Source organism: Buteo buteo, chromosome 3 (assembly GCF_964188355.1).
Source record: "Buteo buteo chromosome 3, bButBut1.hap1.1, whole genome shotgun sequence".
NCBI classification, from domain to species: domain Eukaryota; kingdom Metazoa; phylum Chordata; class Aves; order Accipitriformes; family Accipitridae; genus Buteo; species Buteo buteo.
In genome coordinates, this window is record NC_134173.1 from 51,302,961 (window position 1) to 51,316,220 (window position 13,260).

General features: G+C 37.7%; 1 protein-coding gene across 1 annotated transcript in view; it reads left to right on the top strand.

Moving 5' to 3' along the window:
• SLC26A7 (solute carrier family 26 member 7) overlaps window positions 1-13,260 on the top strand; it is a 69,241-nt gene that overhangs the window by 35,231 nt on the left and 20,750 nt on the right. The window contains exons 6-10 of the mRNA XM_075024365.1: window positions 1,214-1,296; window positions 2,931-3,078; window positions 5,177-5,290; window positions 8,359-8,436; window positions 9,903-9,998. Of these exons, the coding sequence (XP_074880466.1) occupies window positions 1,214-1,296; window positions 2,931-3,078; window positions 5,177-5,290; window positions 8,359-8,436; window positions 9,903-9,998 (519 nt within the window). The remainder of the gene's footprint in view (window positions 1-1,213; window positions 1,297-2,930; window positions 3,079-5,176; window positions 5,291-8,358; window positions 8,437-9,902; window positions 9,999-13,260) is intronic.

A 13,260-nucleotide genomic window follows, 5' to 3' on the forward strand; every position in this document is an offset into this window, starting at 1 on the left:
TAACTGGCACATCGTAACTCCAGGCAAGTCTTGAGCTGGGTAGTTGTGGCTTAGATGTTGCTTGTTATTTATCTGCAACAAAGTTAAATAGCTATGCTATTGTTTTCTATATTTTTACTTAAAGTTTTCCTTTCACAGGGCATAGGCTAAATTGAAATTAGCTATTGCATTGTAAATCCTTGCTTTAAGGCTTAAGTTGTAGTCAAATAATCAGCACCAGGACAGAAGGTTTCTGTTTTTCTCTAGACCTCTAAAAGAAAATAAAAAAAATGAAGGGTGGGTACTCTTCAGAGTGGGTCATCACAATTACTCTACTTTTGCTGGAAAAAGTTATTTACAAAAGAATAATTTTTCTTGGGCAAAATGCTAGAAAAGGAGGTAGTGTGGTTCTGTTCCCTACTCTAAGCTCTGTTTCTGTGTTACCTTTTAAACAATACTGGATAAAATGTACCAACAAGCTGAGGATCATGGACTGGAACCTGTGCCTGTTCTATTGGGATTTGTGTGTTCATCTCATAAAAAGTAAGGGAAGTGAGTTTGAACCTCCTCAGGGCCAAATTTTCCACTCCCTCAGCAACATTTATACCTGCTGGAACATCAAAATAAGAGGCAACCACATCTTCTGCTGTGTTTTGTGCTGAAGTCAACACTGCCAGTCTAGATTAGATGTCCTCAGAGAGCATCAGCTGAATTAGACCTCTCAGGAGTACCTAAATTATGAATTATTTTAAGCTGCTCACCTGAATGGCAGTGGTCTGGGGCACGTGCTGCATAGAGGCAGCTTGGACACTAATTGGCAAGGTTTCTGAGGCTTTACAGAGACTTGTACAGATCCCTTTCATGAACACAGAATGCACAAACTTCACCATAGTCCTTCTTCAGCCATCTTTTCTAAATTCATTATTGTGTCCAGATCCGAATTTCTTTTGACTCTCTTCCACATTTGCAAAAATATTCATAATAATACTTCCCTGTCTTACTGGAAAGATCTAAGGATAAATGCATGCACACTGTCAATGTGCTTAGGTATGGCAATAATAAGGACCATCCACATTTGCAAAAATATTTGTAATAATAATTCCCTGTCTTACTAGAAAGATCTAAGGATAAATGCATGAACACTGTCATGTGCTTAGGTATGGCAATAATAAGGACCATGTGAGAAGCTAAAAACAATAGAAACGTAACATCTTTTTCTGTGTTGAATCAATAGATAATTGCTACATCCGTTGCTTGCTACTATGCTGATATGGAATACGTCTACAGGCTAGAAGTTGTGGGACATATTCCTGAAGGGTAATGTGGTTTTTATTAGCTTGTGGCTTTTAAATATGTTTACTTCTGAGAACAGCCTCTGAAGAGGTCAAAGTAGTTTTCTGAAATAAGAAATGGCAAAAATCTGTTATGTCAGTTTCCAACCTCCTCAAATACTCTCTCAGAATTCAACCCCAGGTTAACAAGGTATATCTGTATAGATATCATTGTAAAAATGCAGACTTTCTTGTACATTTTCATAGGTTTTTTATTACTTTATGGAATAAAAAGTAGATACTAAGTACCTGATGATGGCTGTTGGATATATGACAGAAGGGCAGAGCACTCGACAAGATTATTGCAACCTGCTTTTTAAGATTTGCCTTGGGTTATTGTAGCAGAAAGGACATGCAGTGAGATAAGGCTTGTAGATTACTACACTTCATTCTTCTCCGCTCACTTATATAGTAATTTTAGGAAATGTAGTTTCTAAGGAAATGTAAATGATTTAGATATGCTTGATCTAGAAAAGATCATTCTGACTACAGATAGTGATACATTTTTCTCTGTGACCTTGAAGAGAAGTTAAAAAAAATATTCAGTATAATTAGCTGGAAAGAGAAATTAGATTGCATGTCAGAGTCAATATTCAAACTTCGTTGGCTGGTAGGGAATAACACAGCTGTTGTGTAATTTCCCTTTTGGAAATTGTAGGGTTTCCCTAAATTTTACAAAGTAGACTCTAAGTAGTCCAAGACAGCATACGTGCATGTGTGGCAGCTTGCACTCATAGAAATAAAATAAAGGAAGTCACTGAGAAAGAAAAATATTTTTAAGTATGTAGGGCATGTATGTATCTGAGGTTAAAACAGGATTAAGTATTGCCTTTTGATATGTGTTATGAACAGCTAAATTGTATTGGTGCAGCTTTAATCTGGAGCTTATTTTCTGTCTAACCTCACATGAGAAGATTCTGTAGTGTTGAAAAACACAAGCAGAAGCCTGGATCATTCCTATGTATTTTTAAGCACTGACCTGAAATATCTAACTGCCTTGTCAGTAGAGAGTGTTAGAAACCTTCAGAATGTACTTTGGCTCTTAGGCAGTGTGATTTGTGCTCTGGAGAGGCTGAAGTCTTTGTGTGGAGTACAGAGGCAACCTGGGGTGATGCGGTACTTAACTGGGGCATTTCATTGCAGTCCCCATTAGAAGGTCTCCATTAGATGAAATAAATGTCCACACTGTCCATAACCTACAGGAATACTAAACTGTTTAAAAGGTTTAAATTAAACTTTACAGGAAAGCCGACTATAAAAAAGAAAAAAAAATTCAGTAGAGTTTCTGTTATTGCGTATTACAAAATTAGGGAATGGTTGATGATTTTATCTGTCAGTGGGGAAGCTAATTTATAAGGATCCCTTCACAATTTCTCAAATAGAAGTTTGCAAATGGAAGACTTCATCTGAAACTGTTTCATCTTCCTGTAGAAATTCTCCCTCGCTGTTCCCAACAGACCAAGATGTTATTAATCTAAAATATTGAAAAATGTCACTTCACAAATATTAAAAAAATTAGCTGTGCATGCAAAGATAGTTTGTCTTGTGTTTTCATGAATTGCAGGTATATTGAGGCTATGTAACAGGCTTTGCAAAAAAGACTGTCTATATTTTTTGTAGGTTACCATCACCGAAAACACCACCCATGAATGTCCTGCCTGAAGTAGTCACTGAAGCTTTTGGAGTAGCACTGGTTGGTTATGTAGCGTCACTAGCTCTAGCCCAAGGCTCTGCTAAAAAGTTTAAGTACACTGTGGATGACAACCAGGTAAAGCTCTTTCTCCTTACTGTCAGTTAGCCTTGCAATTGCTTCACTATTCTGGAAATGTATTCTAGATGAATGCCCAGTACGAAAAGGTGAGTTCCATACAGAATCCTGAAGCCTTCCAGTAATTACAGTAAACCCCAAATCTAGTCCAAATCAGCTCTGCCGTATGGCCTAGTTGGTTAAACTGCTCCTTTTGGAGAAGCACATCCTTCAGGATAATCCCATAATGCTGCATTCGGTGCAGTATTTGGGTGTTAATGCTTTTTCAGTGCTCTAAGACAAGACAGCTTCTCCTCTAGCAGCTGAGCTCTTAAAGACCAGCTAAAATGTTAAATCAGCCACTGACTAAAGAAACAAAGCAGTTCTAAAAATAAACCAGGTACTTATAGCCCTAGGACATATCTGATGTTATAAAATGAAGTTATGCAAAGTAGAAGTCTCATTTGAAATAAAGGTTTATTTGTATAAAAGAAACAGGATGGGTTTGGAAAGTGCTGCCAAATTTACAGCCATAGGAGCTTTCTGTACAGAGTTCCACTTTACAGTAGACACACTTAAATAAAACTGGTATGTTACTTTCTGCACTACCCCACTGCTGGTCGTGGCGGGTGGGTAACTCCAAGCCAACTGGAAATCTGTGGAGAGAATAATTCAAGCACTGTGGTAAGAAACGCTCAATTTTAGATAACTGGCAATAGTGCTGTGTGATGAAAATGCTGCCCCTGCCTTTGTCTTAAGTGATCTGGGGTAAACGATGTAAGGTTGAATGAAGAACAGTTGGTTTTGCAGCTGAAGGTGTTCTATTTGAACACCCTATCTAGACGGGTTGGTCTTTCTGTCGGTTTACAACTCTTACGTCATTGGAAAATACGGTGGGAATGTTCTTGTCTACTCAGGTCTCTAAAATATTTTTCAGAATGAATACATTGGGCCATGAATTTCTGTTGATGCTTCAGAGCCATGTTTTCTAGGGAGCAGAGGGAAAATGCTTTGAGCTTAATGCAGGTCAGACTTCAGGGCGATATGCTGCATTGTCTCAAGGGCACTGAACGGAGCACAGCAACCTGTATGTCTTTCTGCACCTTTGGAAATCTTGTAGCTTACACAGCTTAATTACTAAGGTGTTGGAAACTCTGTGTAGTTCTGCATCAGATAATGGAGCAAAAGAACAAAGCCTCCGTGAGAGCAGAGACTACAATGGCAGCGGGGCGGCGTAGCTGTATTGCATTCAGGGGCCAGGCCCAGGGCTCTGCGTGGTGGCATGTGGGTGTGCAGGGTTGTCTGGGGAGCTTTAAGGTGGTGCTGTCCTGTGCTGTGAAGGCAAACTTATGATCAGGTGTTGCCCTGGATGGATACAATACCATTTGTGTTCTAAGCACTTGTAGCAGTGCTGAAGTCTTCTCTTACACGTTGCCCTCAGCAGATGAATGAGGTCCTTGTAGTCTGGGGAAGGAGACTGGTGCTGGGTAGCCAAGTTGGGGCACTTTCACAGAAAACACTGTTCAGCTTAGGCTGCAGATACTGGGTGGCTTCTCCACTTTTTCTTCTGGAGACCTTTGTTCAGACACGTCTGCATTTTGACTGTGAATAAACACCAAATATATTTGTCATGAAAGACAGCATGCAGATAGTACGGCTACCATACTTCACTTTCACTAAAGCATGCTCTAAAACACAAAAAACTGGTGGCTGTCTTTTTCCAGTAGAGTCATAAGCCAGAAACAACCTGGACACTGTCCAGGTCCCACTGCTTGAGACTCTGGCCTGTTAAAAAGCAGTTGTGGATCAAGATGTAAATATTTTGGCTGAACTTCATCTTCAAAACTTAGCAATACCATTTATTCTGTGAACAAAATGTGCCTTCTGTTTTTGATGAATCTGGTTCAGGAGCTCTATCATTCGAATTAGTTCTGAGTTGTGAGAAGATACATTATGTTGGGAGATCTTTTATCATGTACGTACGTGATTTTTTTCCCTTAAAAAATATGGCCATCCTTTGTCATTGCTAATATTTACATATGGGATTCCTTTGTTGGCAAGAAGCATTGAAATGACAGAACAATAGGAAAACAACGTATTCTATTTAACAACTTTGCAGGAATTTTTGGCTCATGGCCTCAGCAACGTGATTCCTTCATTTTTCTTTTGCATACCAAGCGCTGCAGCAATGGGACGGACGGCACTTTTATACAGTACGGGAGCCAAAACACAGGTAATGGGTTAAAGTGAAGTACGTAGGAGAATTAAGGCTATGATACTGCTCACTGGAACTTCTACTGATTTATCCATTGCATTTCCCTATTCTTCCTTTTCCTCTATCCTGGGAAATGACTCTGCCCTGCCATTTTTCCAATCTGCATGGAATTGCATCTGATCAGCAATTGTCTTACTAGAAAAGCTAAAGGTTCCACTTACTAATTTTTACCTGTTTCATTCATTATAAACTCTAAAGTCTGTGGCAGTAAGGAGGTTATGAGTTGTGTTTTCAGACTGCGGGAAACTACGTACAAGCCCTTTCAGTTTTATGTGAATTTGTCAGTACTGTAACAAAAGTGCCCTCTAATGGTGTTTAATGGATTTAGTGGTGCAGGCTAAACTGAAGTTTTAGAAAAAAATCAGATTTAATTTAGTGCTTCTATCTGATTTTCAAAATAAAATGAAAGTAACCTTAAGAGATACTTGTTAAAAAAACCCAAGTAACCTCCCAACTTCTGCCTTGTGACATGGTGTACTTGTCCTGTCGCTCTGTAGACACTGAGCCCACAGAGATGACACTCAGATTTTTGAGGATTTGGGGGGTTATTTTCTACTGTTGGAGACTAAACCCACAAGTTCTTACTGCAGTAGCTCAGAAAAGAGGGAACTGCAATTGATGAAAATGGTAGTTGTGACCCAGCGAGGCTGTTACTTGTCCGAATGGTGCTCGTGAACAAGAGAGGTAGGAAACGGCTCATCTGTGACCTTTGGGTGTGATGCGGCACACCCCTGGGGACACCCCTGGGGCAGCCCCCTCAGCACTGCCTCTCCCTCCTTCCCCTGAAACACCCTCACTGACGAAGTCCATCAGTGGCATCCTGCCATATAAATGTTATGTCCTTTGGAGTTTGTTGGTATTGTCTTTTTGTAACCTTTGCTCTCGCCTGTGTGAAGGACATAAATTGCAAGGAAAAAGGTAACGAGGTACAACTGACAAAGCTAAGTACAGTCTATAGGTAGTGTTTCTTCTTGACCATGTCCTGCAATTATTTGTCATGCAGATACCACGATACTAAGAAATGATACAGGGTTGTATTTCAAAACTTTACGTGTTAACTACTTGCTAATTAGCCTACACAGTACTCTGAACTCAATTAATCATAATGAATAATTCATCCAATAATAATCTTTAAAAGCATTTTTATGCAAATATTTTAGCTACCACTTTGCTATTAGCTATTTCAAATCTTTGAGTTGGATTCAATGTCATACCATGTGCCCTCATCCTCACAGACATCCTCTTCTGTTACCTGTTCACGTCTTGATTGTACAATTTGCAGTCATACTGCATCATGGCTTTTCCAAGGAAGCTTTAATGTAACCTGAAGACCTATACCTGAAGACCTATAACCTGCAGGCATGTAGGGTATCTAAGCACTTTGACTCTGGTACGTGTAGGCAAAGGCCCTGATAGAAGGTTATTCAATGTATGAAATGGAAAAAGAAACCACCATAGTTTGATTTCAAGGTAGGAAATACATGGTAAAAATAACAAGTATCTTCTTGGTTTTAACCGTTAGTTTCACAGTGTAGCAGAGCCTGCATCTAAAAGTTAGTGTGGCCATGTGTTAGCACTATGAGTGTACTTTAATAAACATAAAATTGTCTTTCCTGCCTTCTCTTTGGAAAGCAGCACATCCACTTAATCCTCTACTTTTGGAGCTGTCTGGGCAGGACGAAGAGATGAGAACATCACTAATAAATGTTGGTCAGATCATAGGCAAAAAGAAGAGTGAGGGGTTGCTTTGACTACAGAGAGAAGTCAGTTTACTTTGGCATACGTCATGAAAGAAATGCAAACAGCCTTTCAGGGGCTCAGAGCAGCCCTTTTTTCTCCCAATGGCTACACCTGGGATTCAGTGATGTCATTTATTCTTCAGTGATATCTTTCCTGGGAGAAAACAGAAGTGAGGGACTGTATCCTTCAAATAGAATCAACACTTCTTTTTTTTTTTTTTTTTTTCCTCTTTCTTTTTGGGAAGGCGGAAAGAGGGAAAAGTTCCTTGTGACTTTACCAGCAGATTTTGTGTCCCTTTTTCTGTAAACACTCTGTCTATCCTTCTTGATGGTATTTTTAAGTACACCATGGCTTTAATTTTCTACTGTTTTAACAACTTGTCTGGTTTTGTTTTTAACAACTTGTCTCTTAAAATGAAACCTAATTATTTTAGTAAAGAAACATATTATCAATATAAAAATAAAGTGAGCATCTGTCTACTTATCATCAAAAACCTTCTGTGAATCTGGACTGTATCTTAATGAGACCAGAAGTACTCTACTTTGTGAGCAGTCAGAGTGGAGTAGGAGACTGCAATTTTACTGTAGTTTTCCATCAAATTAATACCATATAATACTGTGAAGAAACATATAATTCTTAGACCATATATTTGTCTGGATTCATGTCACCTGCATTAGTTATAATATTTACTATATTAAAAAAAAATTGATCCTTCATTTTCTAAAGTTGAGTCCACTGATAGTAATGTGAAATCATTGGAGGTTTCTGACTTAACACAATAGTTTCCTTTTAGTGTTGATCCCAGTAAAAGACGTTAGAAATCTTCTCTTGTGCAAAAATGACAACACAGTTCTCCATATGTAATTTTTGCTGAGTGCTGTGACAGATCTGTTATTTAGTGCAACATAGGGTGCATGGCTATAAATATGTTACAGAATGACAGTGGGTGCTGCGAAACTTCTGGGATGAGATATGGCACACACACGCTCTATTTAATAACCAAGTGTGTAAGTGATGTTGTGGTCCGTGTCTGTGTGCTGTCAGCAGGGTCAAGCACAGATGTTAAGATCTCTTACAATGTTTTCACTGTAGTTGGCTGAAGGTAATCACCAGAGATTAAAACTGAAATTATATGCATCTGCAAACCATAGATACGTTAATAGCCAACATCTTCAACATCTCATTCTTGGCTTTATTTACAATATTTAGTAATTAGTCCCTTTCACACATTTTTATGTATTTTTTTGTTAGACTGAATGATCTGCTTTTCTTATTTATTGTTTTAGGTGGCTTGCCTTATCTCTTGTGTATTAGTTCTTGTGGTGATCTATGCAATTGGACCTATGCTGTACTGGCTGCCTATGGTACGGTACTTATATTCTTTTTTAAAGATTACGATGTCAAACATCTTCTAATGACTTAATTTATTTCAGGGAAAGACAGTACTACTTCTAAAGCAGCTCTATTTAATTTCAATGGGAGAGAGCAGTAAGGGCACAGCAAGTCTCAAAATCATAAAATACAGAGGTGACAACACGATACACACAGATTTTACACATATATAGTTGCTTGCTATCACATAAGTATATAAGAAAGCATTTCTCTTCTACTTACTTTTGGCACATAGTTTATGAAAAATATACATCCAGATTGCTGTGGATTTGCAAATTGACAAAGTGTGGTAGAAATTAATGAAGATCCACAATTTTTCTCCAGTTATGCATATGATCTATGACTTTGCTTTTCAAATAAATTTGACAAAAATGATTGTAGATAGTGATCTAAGCTTAATTACAGAAGGATTATGAGGTATTCTTATATCTCTGTCATGGAATACATCTTCTACACTAAGACTCGGTAAAGCAATGTGGTGTGTTTTCACATAAACTATATCTAGCTTTTGGTATTACATATTAATAGTTAATTTTAACTAGAGGCATGTCAAAGATGCAAAATACAGCTCCAAAATTATCCATAATTCTGCCATGTTTGTACATGAAATTTTAACACAACTGTGTTTTAAATTTACTTTGTGCTATTGTTTACATAGTGTCACATGAAGATTCTCACTTTTCAAACACAGATCCTTTTATAGTTAATTTTAACCAAGCAAAGTAGGGACATTTGAAGAGGAGTGCACAATATGTCCTTTTTTTACTATACTGCTTTCCTCCCTTCATTTTTTATATGGATTATATGTAAATTTTGACTGGTTGCCTGTAGGCTTGTTTTTTCCATATTTTAAAAAAACTTTTTGTATGTTGCTTTCTTGATATTTTATTTACATTTTACTATACTTTTTCAGTCCTCCCTACCTATGCACTGCAAGTCCATCACTTTGTACTCCATCCTTTTCAGCTCCAGATGATTTCTTCATCCATCTTCTCCCCTTTCCGATTTGGAGAGCAATAAATTGTTTTGTTTGCCTCAAAGTTAATGGAATTTTTTCCTCTAGAGGCCTTCTTAAATGGTGAAGAAGGACAACTGAAATTCTTCACTATGTAGAAGTTGAGTGCTGATTTGCTTTTGAGTCTCCCCAGACTATGGCAGAGTGCAGTTAACCTGGTGATGCATGGAGAGTCTTGGGAAGTCCTGAAGTTTCTGTCATTTTTCTCACAATTAGGTGGCCTGTCAATTGTGTTCAGGAAAAAAAAAGGGTTTGATACTGTTACATTTGTGTCACAAGGACACCGGTGCTTATCCCATTTTTGAAACACTAACTTTAGTTTTTTTGATAATTTAATTATAATATTGACTCCTAAATTGAAGAAAGAGCATTTGTTTTCACTACCAATTCTGCAAATAGTTTTTGTTTCTTATTTCTTTGCAGTGCGTGCTAGCAAGCATTATTGTTGTGGGCTTGAAGGGGATGCTAATGCAGTTCCGTGACTTAAAAAAATACTGGAATGTGGATAAAATAGACTGGGTAAGTGAAACTTCATCTAAGGAGGTTTTCCTGACACCCTTTAACAAATACCTGCTAAATAAACATTAAAAGTTCTGAGGCCCTAGAAGAGATAAGTGCAAGGCATTATTAGGGTTTTTGTATACTATTGGCTTATCTTCTATCTCAGAATAACAGCATCTGTAATGTCAATTGTATTAAAAAATGGAATTATAGCAAATGATGAAGAATCAAACCTAATTTATTGCTAAAGATGTGTATACAGACAGATCAGGTTAATCTGAGCAGATGTGTGTCTAATTTTGTATGCCTTCTCTAGCTGGTTAGCATGCTTTTGCGATTGTAGTATTATTGAAGAGTTTCTGGTATCTTTGTCCTCTGGGGATATGGAATGACCGTCCAGGACAAACAGAATGGGAAACACTACAGATGCAGAAAGATACATGTCCTAGGGTGCTATAGGTAAATTGCCTTAACTCTCAGGAAAAGCAGACAGATGGAAAGAGACATAGCATGAAAATCTAGTTTAATGCAAAGTCTGAATAGTCTGACATACATTTGCACAGAATTCCTAACAAATATTAAAAATGTGTCCATGTTTAGGAAGACTCCTACGTTTCTCTTCTGAGGGAGTTTTTGAATGTATCGGCCAATTAGTGGAATTAAAACCTCTAACCACTTAAATACATACTGACACCCCATAAAGCTTTTGGAACTTCTGTTGTAAGGTGTTTCGGCCATATCCTCCTTCTCTGTGGTGGCAGATACAGGTTACTGGAGGTAATATTAGACTTTGTTGAACTCATCCAGTGATTTAGTATTCTATAGCAGTAATGGTAAGTCTAGACTGAATAAACCATTTTTTTAATGGAGTACTGGATTTCAGTATGGAAAGCAGAACTGAGTAAACAGCATCAAGCTTGGCTATGTGAGATTTTTCACATTTCATCACAGAAGATTAAAGTTATTTTTTTTCATGTCATTCAGAAGAAAAGCTCTATCTTTCATGAAATCTTATGTTCCTCAAGTAGCAAAATTCTGAAAATATGTTCTACCACTTGTACTGCATTTTGTCTTCAGCTTGACCGATATTGCCAGTGACACAAATGGTGGATGATGTGGATCGAGAATTATTTTAGGGACAGTGGACTTGAGAAAATTGGTAGTTATGGGAGAGAGATATAGCTTCTCTATCAGTGCATTGAGATAATAAGTAGTTAAGTTTTCCAGCAGGGTATTCTGTAATCTCACTAGACCTGATGGGTCTTCACAGATAGACTAGCCTGATTGATTTTTTGCTTTTGTGGTTTTGGCAGAAAAGGATGGGTGAGTAGTTAGTTATTACATCTCTGACATCTGCCATTATTTCTGAGAGAGGTTGTATAGAGTATACCATTATTCCTTAGCCTGACAGGGTAAATCATCTTGCTTTAAATAGCATAATCTAAAGCAAGGCTGTAAATGTTGATCTTACATTGCTGCCTGGTCTGAGGATCCCCACCAAGCCCAGTGATTTGAGTAACTACACTAGTGTTGATTTTGGCCTGAAGAGATTCACCCCAGCAATTGACAGCACATTGGAAATGTATCAGTTCCATTACCCAGGTTATCCAAAGTGTTTTGAAGATAGAAACTCTAACAAAACATTTGGAAACAATTAGCAGCTGTCCTTTCTGGAACTGATTCTTTGAAGGGTGTGTGTCATGTAGCATAGAAGTGAGGTTTGTTATGCTTATAGGGCTGGCAAATGATAGTGCATGGAAACAGAATATTATGGTGTTTGTTACCTTGTTCCTTCACACTTCTTTAAGCTTCTCATTGAACACAAACAGGTTGAGTAATATTTATTTGTTGATTTGTTCACTATAAAACACAATCCTTTTAAATGTAAAAGGTATAGCTTGAAAGGTACAGCTTAGGAATTGAACTCAATGATCCCCATGGGTCCCTTCCATCTCAGGATATTCTGTGATTCTACAAAATCTCTCCTTTCAGCCATGCATTGCTTTTTCTTGCAAATTGAATGCTTAGGAACAGCTGAATTCAAAGGAGCAGCTAAGCTGACAGACCTAAGTAGCTAATACCAAATATTATGAGCTGAATATTATTGCATATATTTGTTTTGGTTTTCTTTCAACTTGTTTTTTATCAAGCCTCAGTAATGTGCTTTTTTTACATCCCGCCTCTCAAATCATGTTCAATTTCTTTCCAGCTAGAACCCCACTGCCCTTACTCCAGAGAGCCCTTTCTTGCCATTCACAGTGTTCATATGAACTTTAAAGGTCTCTTGCTTCAGCTGAGGTCTTCTGTCAGTCCCTACACCTTCTTGAATGACTTCAACAATTTCAGATCAATAATCACTCTATTCTACTACATATGTTATATATATAACTATGCATAACAGTATTTGTCCTCCCTCTGCTGTCTTCATCTTTCAATTTCTTCCAGGGTGTTGATTCCTGTGTTATCTGTGTTTTGTACATTAACCTGAGAACAATTTGTTTTGAATTTTTACCTCTTTTTTGGGAGCTACCAGGACGTTGATCTGGAATTTGTCTGTAAATGTATCTCACCTGTCAGATCCTTAGATAAAAAGTTGATTTCCATGTCCTTCCTGCAAGCTTAATTTCTTACGCAGGCCTACTTCTTGACTAACTTGCTTTTTTTATTCTCCAGCTTGACAGTGCACTTTGATAGTATCAATAAAAAGGCCAGTGCATTTCTTGTTAGCTCATGTTTTTAAGGCTGAGCATCCCAGATAAGCTACAGCCATTTAAGCTAGGCAAAGGCTGGTAATGGACTGCTGAAGGAAAGTGTTCTTTTTGCTGTTAACAGTTGGACTTGAAAGTGACCAAAGATGGGGAAAAGTATTTCAGAAGGTGATGCTCTACGTGAAAAATGAGGATAGAATAAGGATTATTTTAATGAGTTAATTATATAACAGGGATCTGGGGTATTCAACAGAGAAATACTACGGCATTTAAAGAGAAAAAAAAAGTTTAAAAATTGTACAAATGACTTGGCCAGGAAATGGCCACAGCTGAGACAAAGTTAAGATATATGCCTGACTTGTAAAGCAGAAAGAATGGCAACAACTTATGGTAAAAATTACACATTTCCTGCATGGTGTCATGATGTGAAAGGCAGTTATGGATGTATGAATTGTAAGTGTATGCACAGATATTAATATGTAAGGGTGTAAAAAGAATGATACTAATTCAGCAATTAAAGTAGAACCAACAAGGAAGGCCTCATTTTTGACAAGTATCCTCCAAGATCTTGC